Source organism: Thamnophis sirtalis, unplaced genomic scaffold, assembly GCF_051295495.1.
Source record: "Thamnophis sirtalis isolate CommonGarterSnake01/CBP01778 unplaced genomic scaffold, rThaSir2_p1.2 scaffold_9, whole genome shotgun sequence".
NCBI lineage: Eukaryota > Metazoa > Chordata > Lepidosauria > Squamata > Natricidae > Thamnophis > Thamnophis sirtalis.
The window spans coordinates 73,429,730-73,454,581 of record NW_028261389.1 but is presented as its reverse complement, the minus strand read 5'-3'; the positions used below and the strand labels follow the sequence as shown (position 1 = coordinate 73,454,581).

General features: G+C 44.9%; 1 protein-coding gene across 1 annotated transcript in view; it reads right to left on the bottom strand.

Moving 5' to 3' along the window:
• The window catches only part of VWF (von Willebrand factor), a 183,449-nt gene that overhangs the window by 62,598 nt on the left and 95,999 nt on the right, over positions 1-24,852 (bottom strand). The window contains exons 27-34 of the mRNA XM_087722260.1: positions 23,290-23,425; positions 20,615-21,972; positions 18,544-18,663; positions 10,230-10,373; positions 8,607-8,750; positions 6,376-6,540; positions 4,796-4,839; positions 489-666 (exon numbers count right to left, since the gene is read on the bottom strand). Of these exons, the coding sequence (XP_087578386.1) occupies positions 489-666; positions 4,796-4,839; positions 6,376-6,540; positions 8,607-8,750; positions 10,230-10,373; positions 18,544-18,663; positions 20,615-21,972; positions 23,290-23,425 (2,289 nt within the window). The remainder of the gene's footprint in view (positions 1-488; positions 667-4,795; positions 4,840-6,375; positions 6,541-8,606; positions 8,751-10,229; positions 10,374-18,543; positions 18,664-20,614; positions 21,973-23,289; positions 23,426-24,852) is intronic.

Genomic DNA, 24,852 nt, shown 5'->3' with positions numbered 1-24,852 from the left:
TTCCCTCCCTCCTTCTTCCTTCCCTTTCTGTCTTTCCTTCCTTCATTCTTTCTCTTTCTTTCTTTCTTTCTTTCTTTCTTTCTTTCTTTCTTTCTTTCTTTTTCTTTCTTTCTTTCTCTTTCTTTCTTTCTTTCTTTCTCTTTCTTTCTTTCCTTCTCTTTCTTTCTTTCTTTCTTTTCTTCCCTCCCTTCCTTCCTTCCTTCCTTCCCTTTCTGTTTTACTTTCATTCTTTTTCTTTCTCTCTTTCCTCTCTCTCTCTCTTTCTTTCCTTCCTTCCTTCCTTTCATTCTTTCTTTCCTTTCCTTCCTACCTTCCTTCCTTTCTGCCAAGGATAGATATCTTCAATGTTCAGTTAGATGGTCATTTCCTGGATGATGTTACTTGGTATTCCATATTCTAATCAGCTGAAGCCCTTTCTCTGAGTTGTTAATTCTCCCTTGGTGAGATTTTACAGAAAAAAATATACGGATTAAAAAAAAACTACTCACAAGGACACACCCAACGGCAGCCGCAGGTTTCCTCCACTTTAACAGCAGGGAAATTGTTGTGGCACGTCGGCTTGGCCATCCTCTCGCATGGATGTCGGTGGCTTTTCAGTTCTGTGTGGCCGCCTAGTAAGCAGGTCACACTATAACACTCATCCAGCAACTGCCACTTATCACCAGGCTGCGCAAAAGGACGCGGCAAAGTTAAAAATAGGATCTGAGGTTAAGGAAATCCTCAAGGTGTATTTCTTCGGTGGTCTCTGTTCAATGGGCACCAAACTGTGATTTATAACCTAAAGCAGGGCTGTCTAACAGAAGTGGTATTCAGCCGGTTCGGACCGGTTTGCCCAAATTGGTAGCGGAAATCGCTGGTGGGCTGACCCACCCACCCTGGCTGTATTCTGTCCTATTGAGGCATGTTTTTGAGGCCAGGCACATGGACGAGCAAAATGCATGCGTGGAAGGCAAGGAAAACGAGTGGGCACAGTAGCGGCGAACCAGTGGTAACATAATGTGAAAACCACCACTAATATCTCACCTTGGGAAATTGAGGATTTATGGACTTCAACTCCCAGAATTCCTTAGCCAGTCATGTTAGCTGGGGAATTCTGGGAACCAAAGTCCAAAAGTCTTAAAGTTGCCGAAGTTGGACAGTCCTGATCTGAACGTCGGTGGGAGAAGAAAGACATCAACAAAAGACAGTAACAAAATTCAGCATTATTTTCGCCTGGAAAAAGATTTAACGGTGCGGAATTGCTTTCCTCAAATTTGGGTCCTTTCCTAGCGCCTAGCCTTTCATTCATAGCCAGCATGGCTATTCCTGAGAATTTCTAGCCATCTATGCAACTGGAAATGTTCCAAATTGGGGGAAATTGGTATATAGAAATTCTGGACCTAAACCAGTCGAAGTGAGTTTATTTTCCACTGATTTCGGTGGGATCATCCCTTCTCCCAGGAATCCCTGGGGTTTTAATATTGTACTTTGATTCATTATGTGCTAAGATTGCTGAACAATGACCATGTGGAATCAGTTTGATGGGCGAGAAGAATGCTTAATGTTACGCTGGTTGGCATACCTTCCATATGTGTGTGTGCGCGCACACACCCATCAATTCTGGAAAAGAAAAACTGACATTAGTAAGGGACTGTTGTGGCCCACCAGCACCAGTGAAGCTGGCAGCAGATTCGGACAGTGAAGAGGTTGGGGAGGAACCTGGGCCAATCCTGGAGTCTGGGGAAGGCTTTGATGAGGGTTCTGTGTCAAAAGCAGAGAGGGGGCCAGAGCCGTATGCCAGTTATCAGCTGCCTTCGGAGTCAGACATGAGTGAGGCAGGCAAACAGCTGGAGCCTGTTCCCAGTGTGTGCAACTCTATACACTTTTCTCAAAAGGTTTCCACAATTTTGGCCACTCCTGTAGTGGAAAGTTTAGAAAAACGGATGGTCCACTAGAGAAGGAAAAGGCAACCCACTCTAGGATCCTTACCAAGAAAACTCTATGGACAACCTCAAAAGACTTTAAACAGTGGACTGTAAGGAAGGACGAGCGTCAAAGAATTGATGCTTTCGAACAGTAACGCTGGAGAAAAATCTCGAGAGAGGGCAAGGAGACCACATTGGTCAACCCTACAGGAAATCAACCCTTTGGAAGGACAGATACTGAAGCTCAAATAGGTGGCACGGTGGCCTCAAGTTGGAGCTCTCACCTCACAACCAGGAGGCTGTGAGTTCAATCCTAGGTAAAGGCAGATATTTCGCTCTCTGAGCACAATGAGATTATATCTGCCGAATAGAACTCCGTACTGGCAACAGGAACAGCATTCGGCCAGTAAATACTCAGCTCCATTCACTTGGCCAGACTCCAGCCCCTGAGGGATTATGGGTCATTAAAAGAGGAGGATGATACTTTGGCTACCTAATGAGAAGAGAAGACTGCTTGGAAAAGGCCCCTGTTGTTGGGAAAGATGGAAGGCAAAAAGAGAAGGAGACGGTAATGGATGAGACGGTTATCGAAACAATGGCCATGAATTTTAGCAAACTCTGGGAGACAGTGGAAGCCAGGATGGCCTGGCGTGGTATGGTCCACAGAGCTGAAAAGAGGACACAGGACTTAAGAGACCAAACAAGAAGAAGGATCTTCATGCAGTCAAGTGCATAATACAAATCCACACGTTGCCCACCCAAAGAAACTGAAGAAAATTATATTGGTGTATTTTTTCCCCCCCAGTAATAAAAAGTGGCTCAGTTGCTCTTGGCCGAGATGGAAGAATTTAGTTCCACGAATTCCTCAGCCCGATAGAAATAAAGGGACTAAAAAAAAAAAAAGGCTTCACGCATGAGCTTGGCAGAAGAGGTTCTGTGTTGCTTTCATTAGCGTGCGCTCCGTTGATGAGATGCCAAATCGTTTAAGATCTTTATAGGGGAAAATAGGCAAATTTGTCGATGGGAAAGAATTGAGAAAACGTCCTGAACAAGCCAAGGGCTCCAGCAATCCAACAAAACCGACAATGCAAGACTTCCCCCTACAGACAGAAAGCCGCAAACACACTCAGGGTGAATGTCTACGGAGATTCTCAGTCATCCAGGTCATGGTTGTCCGAATGGTGCTTTTTTCAAGAGGCAACCGGACTTTCCGGTTTTTCTTTGAAGACGTTTCACATCTCATCCAAGAAGCTTCTTCAGCTCTGAGTGGTTGGGGGGAATGGAAGGATTTATTCTCCTTGCAGACAGCTGGTCATTTGCATCCTTTTAGAGGGTCGTTGAGGCCACTTGGAGGTTTATCTCTGGATGACTGAGAATCTCTACAGACTTTTAGCTATGCAATTTGGGATGAACACCCTTGAAATGGTGGGAGAATAGGAATGGATTTCCAGAGGAGAAACTGCAGACTACAGGAACCAGGAGCACCATTCAGGTGACCCTGAGGAAACAGATAAATCTCCAAGTGGCCTCACCGACCCTCTAAAAGGATTCAAAGGACCAGCAGTCTGCAAGGAATAATAAATCTTTCCCTTCCCCACCATCCAGTCAGTGCTGAAGAAGCTTCTTGGATGAGAAGTGAAACCTATTCAAAAAAGGGAAAAAAACAGAAAGTCTTGTTGCGTCTTGAAAAAGCACCTTTGGGACAACCATGACCTGGATGAATGAGCATCTCTACAAACTTTGAGCTATACAATTTGGGATGAAGACCCTTGGAATGGGGTGGGAGCAGGAATGGATTTCCAGAGGAAAAAATGGCAGACTACAGGAACTATTTGCACAACTAAAATGACCCTGAGGACACAGATAAACCTCCAAGTGCTTCAACAACCCTTTAAAAGGATGCAAATGACCAGCTGTTTACAAGGAACATAAATCCTTCCATTCCAATCAGAACTGAAGAAGCTTCTTGGATGAGAAGTGAAACGTCCTCAAAGAAAAAGGTTTAGGTTTAGGTTTAATTTATTTGTATGCCGCCCTTTTCCCTAAAGGGACTCAGGGCGGCTCACAACTCAAAAAGGGAGGGGAAATACAAACAGAGTTACAAAAACATAAAAACCATACATAGTTAAAAACACAACAATCATACCATTCGAAGTGGGGCAGCGAGTCTTTAGCCCCAGGCCTGTCGGAACAGCCAGGTTTTAAGGGCTATGCGGAAGGCCTGGAGGGTGGTGAGGGTCCGAATCTCCACGGAGAGTTTGTTCCAGAGGGTCGGAGCAGCCACCGAGAAGGCTCTCCTCCGGGTAGTCGCCAGTCGACACTGGCCGGCTGATGGAATTCGGAGGAGGCCTAGTCTGTGGGATCTGATTGGTCTAGTGGAGGTAATTGGCAGTAGGTGGTCTCTCAAGTACCCAGATCCAATACCATGAAGGGCTTTGTAGGTGACGACTAGCACCTTGAAGCGTACCCCGAGATCAACAGGCAGCCAGTGCAGCTCGCGGAGGATAGGTGTTACGTGGGTGAACCGAGGCGCACCCACGATCGCTCGCGCGGCTGCATTCTGGACAAGCTGAAGTCGCCAAATACTCTTCAAGGGCAGCCCCATGTAGAGCACGTTGCAGTAATCCAGTCTAGAGGTCACAAGGGCACCAGAAAGTCCAGTTGCCTCTTGAAAAAGACAGTCATGGTGACCATCATCTCCAACTTCATCCTGAAGGAAAGGACTCAAGCAGGCTACCTCATAAGAATGTAAGATGATGTAAGCTTCTTCAGCCTCAGAAGATCTGCACCTTGATTTCCCGCCCAAACCGGTCACCTCCAACTTTGTAAATTGTCCATCCATAACAGATGATGTCTCTAAAGCTCAAAGAACGTGTGAAGGACATACTTACTGCTCTGATATTGCCCTCTTCATCTATGCACTCCTGAGCGGCCTCTGAAAAGTAAGCCATCCAAAGACGATTTGTAAGATATCATCATAAAACTTGAGATAAAAACCACACTGTCTCTTTGCTCTGTGGTGCTCTATATAAACAGAATTTCTAACAAATTTCTTGTTAAAAACCTTCAGGGCTGGAGCACTCACAACTTCTGGAGGCAAACTGTTCCACTGATTAATTGTTCTAATTCTTAGGAAACTTCTTAAGAACTTCTACTTAGTTAGTTCTAAGTTGGTTGTTTCGTTGATTAATTTCCATCCACTGTTTCTTGTTCTGCCTTCAGGTGCTTTGGAGAATAGGTTTTGGAAAATAGGTGATTTTTTTTTAAAGTATTTTCATATTTAGAAGCCTGTATCTGATTTGTGGGGATAGTGTTTGCTTCCATTATAAAGAGGATGATTTTCCATCTCTGCAAATAATTATGATTACCGAGACTTAACACATTCCTCTTTTAAGCCTGTGTCAACATTCACACTGAACAATTAACTAATGAACTGAGAAATCCTATCTGGGTACCACATCCTGGGTCACAGTTTTTGATTCCTTTTAATAAGATTCTCTCTTCGCCATTTTCTACATGGGGAAATAATTTTAAAGCAGAGTATTCTGAAGTGCCAATTTGCTCAGAGACATCAGCTGTCATCTCAAAATATGAAAATAGAACTTTCTTTTAAAACTGTAAGAAATAAAAGATTCAATAGCTGTACTTTTTTTTAAAATGTGAGCTTATCTAGAGCAGGGATCACTAACCTTTCAGATCTCAGGGACCACTAAATCCATAATTTTAAATCCTGCGGACCCCTAACATAATCTGCCTAATGAATGGTGGGAGTGGCTAGGTGGTCATGTGACTGGGTGGGTGTGGCCAAGTCGATGTTACTCACATCAGGAGGTGCCTCGCCAGCCTCGACTCACTCCTCCCCTACCAGTCACTCCTCGCCTGCCCGCCCAGGTTGCTTAGGGCCCCAACAGGAAGCAGTTCTTGGAGCTAAGCAGCCACCATGAGAAAGGGTTGGCAAAAAAGCTGGCTCAGTTCAAATTGGATCTGACCAAGAAGGAGGCTCAGCAGGAGAACCTCACTGAGGACTATCAGCAGAGGCTTTCCAAGCAGAGGGAAGACCTGAGGGAGTGTAAGGCCAGGTACTAGCGCCTGGAGGCTCAATGGCCTGAGATGGTCAGCCAGTTCCAGGCCATGATGCAGTCCCACTGGAACGAGGCCCTCCGACTCTTTGCCACCAACAGCACTTCCCTCCAGCCTTCGCCCAAAGCCCCACACCAGGAGGCTGATGCAGACCCCAAGTTGGAATTTCTGCCCCCCTCCAACCCGCACAAAAAGACCCCAAAGCGGGAGACTCTCTGCAGCAACACAAGCGTTCATTGCACGTATACGGCCCAGGGGCCCTGATTTGAGGACCCCTGATTTAGTGCAATATAAAGAATGGAAATAATTTGTCTGCGGATCACCAAAATTTTGTCACGGACCACCAGTTTGTGACTGCTGACCTAGAGTGTGAAGTGAAATGGGGGCTTACCTGTGCAAAGCTTCTTCATAAATTCATCTCCCACCGTGATCATTGTAGAAAGGTCTTCAAAATGTTGCAACTTGATGATGGTGTCTTTAGCAGATGGCCCCACTAAAGCGTTCAATTGTTCCGCATTATATTTGGTGCCAACGCCAATGGGAAGCAGTGAAACTCCTGGGAAAAGCAGGAGAGATTGAAATCCTCCTTAATTCAATTTGAACTTCAATACAAGTGTTCAAAAAATATATAATGTTGGTTAAAATCAGTTTTGGCATAATAATAATGATAATTATTTCCATACTCTCTTACTTTCAACACAAGACTTGTCCCCCTGCTCACCAGAAAAGAATCACGACATACTATATATACTCAGAAGATTGATGAAAACCCCCACTATTTTACTGTAAAGATCCTATTTTCATTTTACAATGAATTCATGTCATTAAAAGAATCCTAAATTGATATGTAATCAGTGTGGATTGAACACTGTCAGTTGCCTAAAAAGATTTGCACAATCAAGAACCTTGATTGTCAGGAGTCGGCCACCTTAAACACTCAAAGAGCCACAAAAGTCCTAACCCGAAGCCCCCCATTCAATTCTGGAGCACCCGGAAGTCCTCTTCCCCCCCACCATAGAGTCTCCTCCTAGCATGGCAGCCTTTTTCCTCCACCTATCCTAACTGAAAGCCCTATCAATTGTGGAGCCAGCTGACGACAGGGAGCTGCAGCAGAGGGAGGAAAGAGCCACATGCGGCTCCAGAGCCATGGATTGCTGACCCCTGAATTCGGTCTGGTGTATGGGCCAATACAGGGTTTTTTTCAATACGCTATCAACTTTGGGCTGCCCTTGAAGAGTGTTCGAAGACTTCAGTTAGTCCAGAACACAGCCGCGCGAGTGATTGTGGGTGCACCTAGGTACACTCACATTGCACCTATCCTCCGCGAGCTGCACTGGCTGCCCATTGGTCTCCGGACACGCTTCAAGGTGCTAGTCATTACTTTTAAAGCCCTGCATGGCATTGGACCTGGGTACCTGAGAGACCGCCTCATGCCAATTACCTCCCAAAGACCGACTCGATCGCACAGACTAGGCCTTCTCCGGATTCCATCTGCCAGCCAATGCGGGCTGGCGACCCCCTGGGGAGAGCCTTCTCTGTTGCAGCTCCAGCCCTCTGGAACGATCTCCCCGCTGAGATCCGGACCCTTACTACCCTCCCGGCCTTCCGTAATGCTATTAAGTCCTGGCTGTTCCGGCAGGCCTGGGGCTGTTGAAGTATCCAGCCCCACTTTAACTGTGAATGTTGTGGTATTTTATATTTCGTATTGTCTTATTTGTCCCCCTTCCCTCTTTTATTGTAAGCCGCCTGGAGTCCTTCGGGAACGGGCGGCATGCAAGACCAATAAAATCCAAATCCATTTTTGTTCAGCCAGTAGTTATAAACTACATTTTTTTAAAAACTGAGTGTGTTTTAATGTCCGCAACTAGAAAAAGATGATGGAATTCCAAAAGCTGGTCAGCCAGATCATCGGATAGGATTTTTAGCAAGGAAAATCATCACATTTTCCTTTTGTTTCAAACTGCTTTGAAAACTTCTGATTACCTCCGGTCACATGGGCGGCAAGCCACTCCCACCAAGGAGGCCACACCCACAGAGTAGGTTCGAACAATTTTTGAAACCCACCACTAACTCAGGAGCACAGACAAGTATACAGGCAGTCCTGGACTTACAATCGTTCCTTTAGTGGGCATTCGAAGGAACAACAGCACTGAAAAAGTGACTTATGACCATTTTCCACACTTATGACTGTTGCAGCATCTCTACTGTCATGTGATCAAAATTGAGGCACTTGGTAATTGTCTCGTATTTATGACGGTTGCAGTGTCCCGGGATCATGTGAGTTCCCCTTTTGCGACCTTCTAACAAGCAAAGTCAACAGGGGAAGCCAGATTCACTTAACAGCCGTGTTACTAACTTAAAAGACTGGGGCCAAAAAAGGTCATAAAATGGGGGGAAAACTCCCTTAACCACTGTCTCGCTTAGCAACAGAAATTTTGGGTTCAGTTATGGTCGTAAGTCGAGGACTACCTGTATGGATGTCTGGGACTTCCAACTATGTATAAAGCAGGGCAAATATACTTCAGTAACAAAAGAACAGGCATGCTTAACATCCCACAAGCTGGAGGTATGTTTCCGAAATATCATTGCCCTGTAAAAATAATGGTAAAGTAACAAATTTACTATTGGCTCTGGCAGAATTCACAGCAGCTTCCACAGCATCTTTTGAGGTGTCTGCCACAATGATCACAGCCGTTTTGGATGCATTGGGTCGTCCTCCGTTGGCTTCGGAAATGGCATGCTGGACCATGAAGTCTATTGCTTCCCCTGAAAATAATGCAGTACAAGCTTATGTAGTAGCTTATGAGCAGAGTAAAGAACAAAAAAACATCAAGAAAATAGACTAGATTAGAAAAGACTAGGCTAAGAAATGGAATGAGCAGAATAGACTAGAACAGTGTTTCTCAACCTTGGCCACTTGAAGATGTCCGGACTTCAACTCCCAGAATTCCCCAGCCAGCATGGCTGGCTGGGGAATTCTGGGAGTTGAAGTCCGGACATCTTCAAGTGACCAAGGTTAAGAAACACTGGACTAGAATAACATAATAGTAGGGTAGGGTAGAATGGAGTGGAGTGGAGTGGAGTGGAGTGGAGTGGAGTGGAGTAGAGTGGAGTGGAGTGGAGTGGAGTGGAGTGGAGTGGAGTGGAGTGGAGTGGAGTGGAGTGGAGTGGAGTGGAGTGGAGTGGAGTGGAGTGGAGTAGAACAGAAGAGAACAGAAGAGAACAGAATAGAATGTAGAGTAGAGTAGAGTAGAGTAGAGTATAGAACAGAACAGAATGTAGAGTAGAGTAGAGTAGAACAGAACAGAACAGAATAGAATGTAGAGTAGAGTAGATTAGAGTAGAACAGAACAGAACAGAACAGAAGAGAATAGAGTAGAGTAGAGTAGAGTAGAGTAGAGTAGAGTAGAGTAGAGTAGAGTAGAGTAGAGTAGAGTAGAGTAGAGTAGAGTAGAGTAGAGTAGAGTAGAGTAGAGTAGAGTAGAGTGGAAGGGAACGGAACAGAACAGAACAGAAGAGAATGTAGAGTAGAGTAGAGTAGAGTAGAGTAGAGTAGAGTAGAGTAGAGTAGAGTAGAGTAGAGTAGAGTAGAGTAGAGTAGAGTAGATTAGATTAGATGCAGGAGTTCTCAGTGTGCACACATACAACCATAAAGTTCATAAATCATAGTTACAATCTTTAAAAAGTAAAAATGAAATGGCAAAGCAGTCCAAATTATCTTTTATAAAGCAAATATTAACAGTTTTATTATCCATTCCAAAACCTATTTTCTGCTGTTGAAGAACCATTGAGTCCTTTGGGCCAATAGCAGGACAGGAAATACTGTATTTTTTTTCCCTGTCCACTGTAAAGAAAACATCTTAATGAAGATTCAGTGGTGAGAAGAAATAAACACACATATTTTTCACTCCCTCATCAGGACTGTGCGCTAGAGCTGTTTGGGTTAAACAGCCCTTCTCTACCATTCCTTTCTCCAAACTTGGAAACGTTAAGACTTGTGGACTTCAACTCCCAGAATTCCCCAGTCAGCCTACATGGAATTTGTAGCAGCTATTTTTTTTTCTTTGCCCCCTGAGAAACGAACGTCTGCCAATCTCTAGAATTGAACTCTCGACCTTCCAAGCGGGAGGCGAGCATCTTCACCACTAGGCCACTAAAAGCCACTAGCTTTATTCAAATGAGTAGTTCAATAAACTTTCAAAGCAAAACCTTTGCCCAATCACGGGAGAGCAGAGAAGACCATACCTAGCTTGCTTGGGCCTTTCTCTCTTTGATAAATGGAGTCCACTTTTTTCAGAAGGTTTGATTCTTCCTGGACAACGTTCCATGAAATTTCCAGAGAGTTCACTTTTCCATATTGAAGGACTGCAACTTGAGTGGAAGAACGACCTGGGGAGGAAGCCAAAAGATTCAGGGATCAAGAAATTTAAAACAAGCTTAGGGCTACGGGACCTCAAAGTCAAAACAGAAGACATCTTTGTATATCGATTGACATGAAATGCATATATATGTTGATTACCATTTTTGGTTACTTGACCCCAACAAACTCAGACTATACTTTTAGTTCCGTTTTTTGGAGGTTGTGGAGGAACATGGGCCAGTCCGGGAGGGAATGGGATTTTGCAGTATCCTTCTCCCTGGAGTGGGGGAGGAATGGGGATTTTGCAGTATCCTTCCCCTGGAATGAGACGGGAATGGAGATTTTGCAGTATCCTTCCCCTAGAGTGGGGAGGGAATGGGGATTTTGCAGTATCCTTCCCCCTGGAGTGGGGAGGGAATGGGGATTTTGCAGTATCCTTCTCCATGGAATGGGGAGGGAATGGGGATTTTGCAGTATCCTTCTCCATGGAATGGGGAGGGAATGGAGATTTTGCAGTATCCTTCCCCTGGAGGAGGGAGGGAATGGGATTTTGCAGTATCCTTCCCCCCGGAGTGGGGAGGGAATGGGGATTTTGCAGTATCCTTCTCCCTGGAGTGGGAAGAGAATAGAGATTTTATAGTATCCTTCCCCTGGAGTGGGGAGGGAATGAAGATTTTACAGTATCCTTCCCCTGGAGTGGGAAGAGAATATAGATTTTACAGTATCTTTCCCCTGGAGTGGGGAGGGAATGGGATTTTACAGTATACATACAAAATCAACCAAGGTGCAGCCCAGTTTGTTTCCAAATGAGGTGGGAAAGATGTCAGACATGATTCTCACATCCTCTGCCTGCCACAAATCTGCCTTGGACTTTGCAATCATGGTTTGGTGTCACTTCTAATAACAATGCCGTACCGTCCAGTGGTGGGATTCAAAAACTTTTTACTACCAGTTCTGTGGGCGTGGCTTGGTGGGCATTGCTTGGTGGATGTAGGAGGGGAAGGATACTGTAAAATCTCCATTTCCCCCAAACTCCAGGGGAAGGATACCACAAAATCTGCATTCCCACCCCACTCCACGGGAAGGATATTGCAAAATGTCCATTCCCTCCCTACTCCAGGGGAAGGATACTGCAAAATCCCATTTCCTCCTGATCAGTTGAGACTCAACAGGCAGAGAATAGATGGGGTGTGTGGCCAGTCAGAGGTGGCATTTACCAGTTCTCCGAACTACTCAAAATTTCCGCTACCAATTCTCCAGAACTGGTTAGAACCTGCTGAATACCATTTCTGATATCGTCCCTTAACATTCTGACAGATGGAGTCTTTATTCATACATTCAACTAGTCACATAGCTTACTCCCTAAGCAAACCATGGTAATATTTCAACAACTTTTTCTCCTGTTATGCCATCAATACCAGAAGCCTCACATTTTTTTCAACATTTGCAAGGCGTTTATGACTTCATCCTTTTTTCTCTTTGATATTAAAATTAACACATGTTTCAATGCCACCCTTCAGCATTTCATTAGCATTTACTACGCACAGATCCAAAATACCCCAGCATTGCCTCACTTCAGTGTCGTGCCAAAAACACTTCATCATTTTGATCCATGCTTCCATCCGAAACAATGAAGGGCTTGTTGTTCAGTCCTTTTCCAAACATTCGGTTTTTGTTTTTTTTTAATTTCCACCAAACTCAATTTGCATTTTTTTTCTGCCTCTTGGAATGTAATTGTTCTCAGTCCTCTTTGAATATAGTCATTGCCATTGCAGTATTAATGTAAGAGATGACAAGACTGAGATCGAGGGAAGAGTGTAGCACATCGTCAGTTACGAATCTCTTCAGGCCCACAAGAGATCTAAGTCCGGCCTTCCTTGAATTCCACTGACTCTTATCAACCGCTAAGTTGCCTTGACCGTTAGTAGTTCAGATTCTTGGGAGAACTAGTATGGAACTTCTACTCATTTGAACAACCCTGGTTCCTGATTTCTTCCACCTGACATTTATTATTCTTTGCTTAAATATTCCCTTTTTATAACTCAATAGTTATAAAGTTTGGCAACTGGATGGAGCTGAGCAGTGGTGGGATTCAGCCAGTTCACACCTATTCAGGAGAACCGGTTGTTAACTTTCTAAGCAGTTTGGAGAACTGGTTGTTGGAAGAAATCTCCTTTTGTTTTTTTCCACTTTACAGGGCTAATCCTGTAAGGAAGGCAGGAAGGAAACATTCTGGTGTTGTTTCTAGCCTAATCTTTATTGCCCTGCTTACAGAAATTGCCTCTCCCGTTAACCCTTACTACATTGTAACAGCTAAGGTGACGCGCCCTTCGACCTGAGTGACATTGACTTGGCCAGGCCCACATGATCATATGACCACCGAGCCTTGCCTACCAGCTGGTCATTAGGGCAGAGAACCGGTTGATAAATTATTTGAATCTCACCACTGGAGCTGAGTGTTGATTGGACAGATGCCCTTCCTGACACCTATGCTTCACCACTAGGCCACCGTGTCACTCATTTATTATTCTATATCTACACAGCAAACAGTATGTTTTTCCCACTTTTTTTTTGCAACCACACTTCCATCTGTGCATTTTCCATCCACAGTCTCTTTCACTTCATCATTTCCACCAAGCAAAAGAAAAGACAAACAATTAGAAAAGCGGCGCAAAGACATCAGCAGGACTGCAACTGATAGCCTGTGGTTGCATGGCACCAACAGCACAGTGGAAAAAAGAGTCTCATTACCAGGTGCTATTTCTACTATTGACTTATATGTTTCCCCCTACTCTACTTCACACATGAAATTCAACAGGTTCTGACAGATTCCGGAGAACCAGTAGCAGAAATTTTGAGTAGTTTGGAGAACCGGAAAATACCACCTCTAGCTGGCCCCAGAGTCGGGTGGGAATGGAGATTTTGCAATATCCCTTCCCCAGGAGTGGGGAGGGAATGGAGATTTTGCAGTATCCTTCCCATGCCATGCCCATCAAGCCATACCCACAGAACCGGTAGTAAAAATATTTGAATTTCACCACTGCTCTACTTCCTCAAGTGTTTGGACCAACATAATGAGCAGAACTTGCAAAGGTCATGCTTCTCCCAGATGGCTGGGCTTCTAAGAAGGAATCTTTGTTCCAGTTTTGAAAATGTGCCTGGAGTCAAGAAGATCTCCTACACAACTGGAACTGTCTTCTTAAATGGGCACATCTGGTCATCTAAGCCTGATCAAAAGTAGAATCTGGCTGTCTGAAGGCCCTGATTGCAAAAGAAAATCAGCTTGGTTTTGAGGTTCTAACAGATTAACAGAGTTGGAAGAGACCTTGTAGGTTATCTGGTCCAAACCCCTGCCCAAGCAGGAGACCCTACACCATTTCTGACAGATGCCAGTCCAGTCTCTTCTTGAAAGCTTCCAGTGATGAAGCTCCCACAACTTCTAAAGGCAACTTCTGTTCCATTGGTTGATTGTTCTCACTGTCAGAGTTTTTTTCCTTATTTCCAGGTTGAATCTCTCCTTATTCAGTTTCCATCCATTATTCCTTGTCTGGCCTTTGGGTGCTTTGAAAAATAGCTTGACCCCTTCATCTCTGTGTCAGCTCCTCAAATATTGGAAGACTGCTATCATGTCTCCCCTGGTCCTTCTCTTCATTAGATTAGCCATGCCCAGTTCCTGCAACTGTTCTTCGTATGTTTGAACTTCCAGTCCCCTAATCATCCTGGTTGCTCTTTTCTGCACCCTTTCTAGAGTCTCAATATCTTTTTAATAGTGTGGTGACTGAAACTGGATGCAGTATTTTAGGTGTGGTCTTACTAGGGCTTTACAGAGTGGTATTAGTATCTCCCTTGATCTTGATTGTATCCCTCTGTTCAGTGATGGGATTCAAATAATTTAACAACTGGTTCTCTGCCCCAGGTGGGTAGCTGGGACTCGGTGGCCATGTGACTGGGTGGGCATGGCCAACTCAACGTCACTCACGTCAATGGGCACATCACCTTAGCTGTTGCAATGTAATAAGGGTTAACCGGAAGAGGCAGTTTTTGTAAGCAAGGCAATAAAAATTAGGCTAGAAACAACACCAAAATGTTTCCTTCCTGCTTTCCTTACAGGATTAGCCCTGTGAAGTGGGGAAAAAAACAAAAGGAGATTTCTTCCAACAACTGTTCTCTGAACTGGTTCCACCACAAAACCGCGGAGCACAAAATCGTGCTCGACGAAAGCGCGCATTTGACGTCATCACAGCACGACGAAAACATCGCGCTGTGATCGAAAAATGTAAAAATAAAGCAAAAACCTTACCCTAACCCCCCCAAACCTAACCCTAAACCTAACCCTAAACCTAACCCTTAACCTAACCCTAAATCTAACCCTAAATGTAACCCTTAACCTAACGCTAAACCTAACGCTAACCCTTAACCTAACGCTAAACGTAACCCTAACGCTCTAAACCTAAACCTAACCCTTAACCTAACGCTAAACGTAACCCTAACGCTCTAAACCTAACCCTAACCCTTAACCTAACGCTAAACGTAACCCTAACGCTCTAAACCTAACCCTAACCCTTAACCTAACCCTAACCCTAAACCTAACCGTTACCTTTATGTGAATCGGCTTGCTTTAATTTTATTTTTATTTCAATTTTAATTTTTTTTCATCGCGCTGTGATGACGTCAATTGTGCGCTTTTGTCGAGCGCGATTTTGTCCTCCGCGGTTTTGACGGGTCACGCTCTGAACTACTTAGAAAGTTAACAACTGGTTCTCACGACTGGCTGAATCCCACCACTACTTCTGTTAATGCAATTTAGGATTGCATTGGCTTTTGGGGCTGCCTCTGCACACTATTGGGTCAAAGATACTTTGACGACTTCAAAAACCTGAACCAATCTGGATCAATTTGGATTCTTGGTAGGTCTAAGCATGCTTGATTCATATTAGTGATTGAACCAGACTTTAAAGTAGTGTCTGCTTTCCCTACTGTCTTTCAGTAAAGAATATAGATTTCTTTGTGCGTGTTCAGCTGTCCCCTGACATTACAAACCCTTGACTTCCTCTATTAGTTTCAGGATTGCATGAAGTATATTATGCAATGAATGTTGAATGACCTTGGTTGTTTTTACTGTTTTTTCCCCACTCCGGAGATACATATTTTTCTTTTTTTAAAAAAAATAGGAAGTCGCACCTTTCTATTTGTTAATCAACAAAAAGCTTTCTGTTGTAGCGGCTTGAAGATTAACAAATTAATACCTGCAGAAATTGGTTGACTTTCCAAAAGCTTTTAACGTTTGCAAATAAATTATTCTTCCAAGTGCCAGAAGATGTTTCTGGGTTTGGTTGCCTCAAGCTACACAACTGAGATTTGTGGCTAATCCAATTGACCCCAAGAGTTGATGAAAAAAAAATATGTTCTCTATTTTGGCACTTCATCGGAGTACTAAATAAGGAAGATGTAAGTTTCAGTTCCAAGGAACTGTCTTCGGAGGTGGGATGCTGCTGGCATTACTGGCGGTTTGGCGGGTCTGTGCATGCGCACAATGTTAGAAAAGGGGAAAAAAATACATTTTTGCAATGAAGATTGTTCTGCGCATGCACAGAACTGAAAATCAAGATAGCAATAGCAATAGCAGTTAGACTTATATACCGCTTCATAGGGCTTTCAGCCCTCTCTAAGCGGTTTACAGAGTCAGCATATTGCCCCCAGCAACAATCCGGGTCCTCATTTTACCCACCTCGGAAGGATGGAAGGCTGAGTCAACCCTGAGCTGGTGAGATTTGAACAGCCGAACTGCAGAACTGCAGTCAGCTGAAGTGGCCTGCAGTACTGCACTCTACCCACTGCACCACCTCGGCTCTCTATAGCAATAGCAGTTAGACATATACTGCTTCATAGGGCTTTCAGCCCTCTCTAAGCGGTTTACAGAGTCAGCATATTGCCCCCAACAACAATCCGGGTCCTCATTTTACCCACCTCAGAAGGATGGAAGGCTGAGTCAACCCTGACCCGGTGAGATTTGAACAGCCGAACTGCAGATAACAGTCAGCTGAAGTGGCTGCAGTACAGCACTCTAACCACTGCGCCACCTCGGCACAGTGGTTAGAGTGTGCCGAGGTGGCGCCGATGGCGCTGATGATGATAGAAGCGGTTCGGGGGGCGTGGCAGGCTGAGTTACTACTTACTTGGCTGAACCGGGCCAAATGGGTAGGAACCCACCTCTGACTGTCATCCCTTGGCACAGAAAGAATCTTTTTTTTTTAATTTTTTTTTAATCAATTTCATATATACATTCACAATTATATGATCTCATAACTGTTATTAATTTTTTTTTAGGATTTTATTGGAAATTTATATGCCGCCCTTTTCCCTGAGGGTAGGGCCTCGAATTACCTGGGTCAGGCCCATGGCTGTCATGGAGGCCATGAACTCCTGCGCTCCATCAGAGTGTTCACCGAGCGAAGGCAAATTGAAGTCCCCCAGAACCATTAGTCTAGGGAACTCAATTGCTAGCTCGGCTATTGACTCGAGGAGCGCAGGGAGGGCCGCTGCAACGCAGTTGGGAGGCAGGTACGTTAGCAGCAAACCCGCTTGACCCTTGAGGTCCAACTTCACTAGCAGGGACTCACACCCGACAAGCTCCGGAGCAGGGATCCTACGAGGAGCTAAAGACTCCCGGACTACAATAGCCACACCGCCACCCCTTCCCTGGGCTCTCGGCTGATGAAGCACCTGAAACCCGTCTGGGCACAGCTCTACGAGGGGGACTCCTCCCTCCGTGCCCAGCCATGTTTCAGTAATACATGCCAGGTCTGCCCCCTCGTCTACAATCAAGTCCCGGACGAGGGGAGCCTTATGGATAACAGACCTGGCATTTAGCGACAGCAGCCTGAGACCAGGGTCCTGATCGCTCACGCCATCTGACCTTGGAGTGGGACTCATAGGGCCGGAAGGAGGGATCTCTGCAATATAGCGAACCCTCCTTCCCCTATAATGGCCAGCCCTAAAGTCCCCGCCATATCTGCCTCTCCCTGTTATGACCGCATTACACATTAATAATATGTATCTATAACAATTTTTTTCCTACAGTTGACAATATACTTGAAGATTGCTTTCTTACCATCCCATAGATCCATCTTATCTTACAACGGTCCTACTTCCCTCCCTCCCTCTTTCTTTCCCTCGTTTCTTCTCTCCTACTCTCCTTCCTTCCCTCCTTCCTTCCCTCCCTCCTTCCCCCTTCCCTCCTTCTCTCCTTCCCTCCTTCTCTCCTTCCCTCCTTCCTTTCTTCCTTCCTTCCCTCCTTTCTTCTCTCCTTCTCTCCTTCCTTTCTCCCTTCCTTTCCTCCTTCCTTCCCCCCTTCCTTCTCTCCTACATTCCTTCCTTCCTTCCCTCCTTTCCAGAAAGAATCTTTGTGTGAGGAACGCTATAAGAACCAGAAGTGACTCCGAAGAGCAAGGGTCTTGTAATAGCAAAACAATAGCATTTACATTTCTATACCGCTTCATAATGATTTACAGCAGGGGTGTCAAATTTGATTTCATTGAGGGCCCCATCAGGGTTGTGTTTGACCTCGGGAGGCCATTGAGGGCATGGCCAGCTTAACATCAAGCGTGTCAGGTGTGCCGAGCGCTTTGCCAGTGAAGATGGGCTCCCGAGCTCCGTTTTTGGCTGCGACGGCCTCCTGCAACCCTCTGCCAGTGAAAACGGGGCTCGGGAGGGCTGTCTACAGCCCTCCCAAGCTCCATTTTTGCTTGGAGAGGTACCACAGGCCGGTTCTTCACTGTTTCTAGGGTGGGCTCGTGGGCCAGATCTAAGCACCTCTTGGGCCAGATCTGGGCCCCGGGCCTTGAGTTTGACACCCCTGGTTTAGAGCATTCTCTGGTTGGTTTACAGAGTCCGCCTCTTGCCCCCAACAATCTGGGTCCTCATTTTACCGACCTTGGAAGGATGGAAGGCTGAGTGAATGTTGAGCCAGTCAGAATCGAATTCCTGACTGTGGGCAGAGTTAGCCTGCAATACTGCCTTCTAACAACTGCGCCACCAGGGCTCTTGAGATGAGGTGGATTCCTACGCTAATGTTTTCAATGCTTCACAAAGATAGATCAGCAATCCTTTTAAGAAGAGTTTATGGGTTTACGTCAAAGCCTTCTTCTTGAGAACCACCAATCCAGAGCACCCTGAGGCCTAAAATGAAGCGATACTCACCCACGCCAGCGTGTTCAATAAATCCTTTCACAAAACGCTTCATTTCCTCGAACTGAGCTGCTTCAACTTCTGAGGTTCCATCCAGAAGAAATATCACATCCATCGGCTTGGCGCAAGTTTCTGAAGAGAGTTTCAAATCTTTTCGTTATCAAGGTCTCTAGACTAGACAACTGGCAAACTCAGCTTCATAAGTTATAGTCTAGACCCATGTTGGTGAACCTTATGCCCCCTGTGGCACAGGTGGCATGTGGAGCCCACTACACGGGCACGCAAGCTATCACTCAGCTCAGCTCCACTGTGCATGCGTTTGTGCCTCCCGACGGCCAGCTGGTTTTCAGGTCTCTGCTATGCATGTGGGAGAGATGGTTGCATGTGTGAGGGGCAGGGGGGGTCATGCAGGTATGTGCAGGGGGAAGGAGGGATTGTGCACGCATGCAGGGGGCGAGGAGGAGCACAGGTTGCAGTACCCCCACCCTCTGTGGCCCATTTTTGGTCCCAGGTGGCTTCAGGGAGGCCTGCTAGGCCCAAAACAGGGCACAGGGGGTCATGCACTTGCATAGGGGCTGTGCGCATACGCAGGGGTCACGCACATGTGCTATGGGTGTGTGGGGGGAGTGCGCACATGTGTGGAGGCTGGGAGAAGTGTGCGGGGAGTGTAGGGGGGTCGTGCACGCATGCACAATAGCAATAGCAGTTAGATTTATATACCGCTTCATAGGGCTTTCAGCCCTCTCTAAGCGGTTTACAGAGTCAGCATATTGCCCCCAACAACAATCCGGGTCCTCATTTTACCCACCTCGGAAGGATGGAAGGCTGAGTCAACCCTGAGCCGGTGAGATTTGAACAGCCAAACTGCAGAACTGCAGTCAGCTGAAGTAGCCTGCAGTGCTGCCTTTAACCACTGCGCCACCTCGGCACAAGGGGTGGGGCGCATTGCATTGTGGGGGTGATTTTTTAAAAAATCATCAGAAATAGGGCTAACAACCACTGCAAAGAATATAAATCCTTCCATTCCCCACCATTCAGTCAGAACTGAAGAAGCTTCTTGGATTAAAAAGTGAAACAAGGAAAAAACAAAGAAAGTCAAATTGTCCCTTGAAAAAGCACCTCCGGGACAACCATTTTAGCTTCTATTCTCGAGTTTAATTTTTAAAAAAGCAACTAAGCAAATACCGTATTTTTCGGAGTATAAGACGCACTTTCTCCCCTCAAAAAGAGGGTGAAAATCTGGTCCGTTTTATACCCTGAATACAACATTTTTGCCTCCCGAAACCCACCCCCTTCACCAAAATGGTCGTGCAGAGCCTGTAGAAGGCTTTCAGAGAGCTCTTGGGGGCTGGGAAGGGCAGAAATGAGTGAAAAAGGGGCCGGTTTTTTGCTCCATTTTGCCACCCACCACCAGCCCTCAGGAGCACTCTATAAGCCTCCTAAAGGCTATTCATGCCCTTTTCTTAAAAAAAAAAAAAAAAGGCCCATTTTCGCAAAAAAAAAAAAACAGGCCATTTTTGGGAGGTTTGCAGAGTACAAAAACTTTTTTAAAAAATTGTCTCTTCAAAACCTTGGTGCATCTTATACTCTGAAAAATATGGTGCCTCTTCAAAATCATGGTGTGTCTTATACTCTGAAAAATATGGTACCTCTTCAAAATCATGGTGCGTCTTATACTCTGAAAAATATGGTGCCTCTTCAAAATCATGGTGTGTCTTATACTCTGAAAAATATGGTGCCTCTTCAAAATCATGGTGTGTCTTATACTCTGAAAAATATGGTGCCTCTTCAAAATCATGGTGCGTCTTATACTCTGAAAAATATGGTGCCTCTTCAAAATCATGGTGTGGCTTATACTTTGAAAAATATGGTGCCTCTTCAAAATCATGGTGTGGCTTATACTTTGAAAAATATGGTGCCTCTTCAAAATCATGGTGTGTCTTATACTCTGAAAAATATGGTGCCTCTTCAAAATCATGGTGTGTCTTATACTTTGAAAAATATGGTACCTCTTCAAAATCATGGTGCGTCTTATACTCTAGTGTGTCTTATAGTCCAAAAAATGTGGTAAACCAGACATTACCTTTCTTTGAGCAGCAGGTTTTGAATACCAGATCAGGCCCTTCCCGGATGAGGTTGTTAAAGCCTTCGATGATAATAGGGGTCTGTGGCTGACTTAAATCTTGCAGTTCCTTGATGTCTGCGTTAGGCCTTATGCCAATAGGAATCACATGGACGTCCCTGGATGGGCGGATGATGGTATCCGTGGCAGGATTTGCAGTGACCATGTAAACCAAGTGCGGCACTTGATCTGTTCTTCTCTTGGTGGTAAATGATTGTTCGGAGACGTAGTTGAGCGCCTGTCCAGTGTTGGTCGCGTTTCCTCCCTGGAATTTCATCTCCCGCACCTTCTTAATCAGGAATTCCTTGGATTGACGTTCCTCGAAAGAATGCTCCACGGTGATGGTGAAGGAATACTGGAGGATGCTAATGTGGACGGTTTCTTCTCCCACTTCCAACTCCTGGATGGTACGGATGAGAAACTCTTTGATGGTGTCAAAATTGCTCTTGCCGACTTCGCGGGAGCCTTCAATCAAAAAGACAATGTCAAGGATCTTCTCGATTGAAATCGAGACCTCCGTCGGAGGCGCCCCTGGAAAACCGTGAGGAAAGTGTGTCCTTGCTTCCACACTGGGAAGAGTCGGGATTGGGCGTTGGGTGGAAAGGAAAACACTGGCTTCAGGCACAAGGCCACAGAAGTAATCGATGATTTCATCCATGCGTTGCCTCAACTCAAGGACGTTGTTCATGAGGAAAGCTCTGTTTTCTGGCGACTGCCGTTCGATTAGCCTAATTTGCTGAGTGTTCACATGAGGCCCAAGGCCGATGGGTATCACAATAATGTTTCTTCTTTTCAGCAGCGGGAAGATCCCCTGAATTCTCTTGGGGTCCTTGCTTGCCATCAACAGCACAGCAATTTGAGCGGCGTTTGTCCGTGGCGCCTTGCCGTACACGTGGAACACAACGTATTTGAGTATCTCAGTGGCAGAGGCTACGTCCCCACCCGTGTATTTTATACTTTGCACAATCTTCCTCATTTTAGCTGGCTTCTTAATGTCCTTTAGGCCAAGGTAAATGTGTGAACCGGTACGATATTCCAGAACTGCCAAGCGGATCCGTTTTTGGGAGATTTGGAGTTTTCCCATCATGTTAATGATGAAGTTTTTCATCTCTTCAAAATCGCTCTCAGAAAGCTTATTAGAACCATCCATTAAGATGGCCAGGTCCATCATTTTGCTACAGGAATATTGACGTGTAGGTTCTTCCTCCTCTTCCTCCTCTCCTTCTTCCTCTTCTTCCTCTGGGCTAGCAGTGGTCAAGAATTTGCCAACCTCTTCTGGATCACACGGGCGGCATGTCAGGTTCCGTACTTTGCAACGGCTAGGCAAGTGGGGAAAAAAATCCAACAGTTAAAATTCCATTTCCAACTTCTGTTTTTTCAACTTTGTTAAAAGATTAAATGTAGGAGATGACCAGGCTGAGCCTCGGGGAGGAGTCAAATGTGTCATTAGTCTCGAGTCCCTTTGAGCCCACAAAAGATTACCTTGAATTCCATTGACTCTTATCTACCGCCAATTTAATTTGACTTTCAGTAGATCAGATTCTTGTAGAGAACATTAGCATACATAAGCCTACAGTATATTCATTTGAACTGCTGGACTCCTGATTTCCCTGTGCTTGACTTTACAGTAGTGGTCAAAATTGTGGGAACCTTTTGGGAAAAGTGTATTTTTGAGGTTTGATGGCTAATGACACCACTTTGTTTTGGAGTAGTACCATAAAATTACATATCAATAGAAACATAATTTAATCAAGAATGTAATGCAACAAAGTTTGCGCAATTATATGTATTCTACGAAAAGTTATAGTGAAATATAGCCAGCAATAAAACCCAGTTAATAGAAGCAATCATTCAATCTTGGTTTCACATTATAACAGCTGCAAAACTAAAAAAATTGGTTCACTCCATGGGAAGACGTTATAAGGCTGTAATTCATACTAAAGGTTACCCAACTGTTGTGGCCCAGCAGGAGCTGCTGGAGCTGCAAACAGACTCCGACAGCGAGGGGCCTTATGAGTCGGCTCTGGAAGAATAAGACGCACCTAGCTTTGGAGAGGAAAACAAGGGAAAAAATCTGCCACCCAGCAATTCGCCTCCTTGCAGCAAACAGAAAACAGCCTGTTTAAGTTTCAGTTTCAGCACAGCCTGATTAACACAAGAAAAAAAAAAATCTGCCTCTGCATCCCAACAATTTGCATCCTTGCAGCAAACAGTAAACAGCCCATTTCGGTTTCCAAGCAGCTGATTGTTGGGCCTCCCGATGATCAGCTGTTTCAGGCAGCAGGGACTGCTACGGCCTATTGCCTTTCTGTTTTCAATGGCAATCCCTGCAGCCTGAAACAGCTGATGGTCAAGAGGCCCCACTATCAGCTGCTTGTGTTAATCAGAATGTGCTGAAACTGAAATGGACTGTTTGCTGTTTGCTGCAAGGGGGCAAATTGCTGGGAGGCAGAGGCCAAAGGATGGGGGCTGGCGGCTGGGTGGAGCTACATTTGGTGTATAAGACGCACCCAAATTTTCACGCTCTTTTATGGGGGGGAAAGTGCGTCTTATTACTTATACAGTAATATACATTTCTTCTCTGCCCTAATTCAACCTATCTCCTCTCTTAAATGCCACAAAGGTCTCTATTTTACCAGGATTGGCAGTTCTGGGGATTCTCCGAGTTCAAAATGATCTTTTTCCCGTGAAGAATCCTGCGTCCTTCTGCTTCGCACACCGGACATTCCTCGAGTTTGATACACGACTCGGAAAGCTCATCAAGAATTTTTCCTGTTTTACAAGAGTGTTGGAGAACGAGTTTAATCTCTCTTTTTCTTTTAATAAAAATGCAGCAATATACCATGACACTTTAAACATTTAGCCTCTCCCTTGGAAACTTAGTAAGAGCTCCAAAATTTGCAAGGTTGCCCACGATCAGCAAGGAATGATGTTCTTCTACTGATTATGGAATCTTGTTCAGGTGAATGAAACGTTTGCAAGAAAACAGCCAAGCTGACATCTGTACTATTTCCTCTTGCTCACTCTGTCCGCACACATATAGGTACGTATTATAATTTGTGAAGGGACACAGTTTAATTTTTTTTTTTTTTTAAGGAATAGGTGGATGAAGAAGCCTTTTAAAGCCATTTCTCCTGCTCCTGGATGTCTGTCTCTAAGTTAAATACAGACAAAAGAATTGCATTTATTTTACTTCTTCAAAAGAAAGAGAAAAGCCTCTGCCAGAATACTAAAACTATCCATAATCTGAATTCCATTCCATTCTATTCTTATTCTAAATTCTGTTCTATTCTTTCCTGATTCTATTCTATTCCATTCTAAATTCTGTGCTATTCTTTCCTGTTTCTATTCTATTCTGTTCTATTCTAAATTCTATTCTAAATTCTATTCTATTCTTTCCTGATTCCATTCCATTCTATTCTAAATTCTATTCCATTCTTTCCTGATTCTATTCTATTCTATTCCATTCTAAATTCTGTGCTATTCTTTCCTGTTTCTATTCTATTCTATTCTGTTCTATTCTAAATTCTATTCTAAATTCTATTCTATTCTTTCCTGATTCCATTCCATTCTATTCTAAATTCTATTCCATTCTTTCCTGATTTTATTTTATTCCTATTCCATAACTATTCCTATTCCTATCCTATTCCTATTCCATTCTACTCCTACTTCTACTCTTTCTTCCTCACTTTCAAGATCCCCAATCCTTCGCATGTATCATCAGAGTAAAACTTAACAAGAGCCTCCTCGAGGAAGGTTAAGTAGGAGCATTATCTTTGGCGCTGCTCTAAGTAGTTGAAACCAACTTAGCTAACATGACTGGAGAGATGAGATGAGGGACTTCATGGGGCTGGAGTTCAACCTTCTAACCACACAACCACATTTCCCAAATCTGAATCATGTTGTATCTCCAATCCAGGGGTGGGTTTCTCGCCCCGTTCCAACCGGTTCGGTTGGAACGGGGACGGTGGCGTCCTCGTGCACGTGCGCAGTGCACGCATGCGTACTAGCGTCTGTGCGATGCTCCAGCTGCTCCTGGAGGATCGCGCAAGCGCTGTATGCGTCCTGCGCATGCGTGGAAGCGCAGAACTCGTCAAAACCAGGTAAGAAATGCAGGCGGGTGGGTGGACCCTTCGGCGTTCCCGGAAGTTACTTACTTCCGGGTTTGCCGACCAACTGGTTCGCGGGGACCGCCGCGA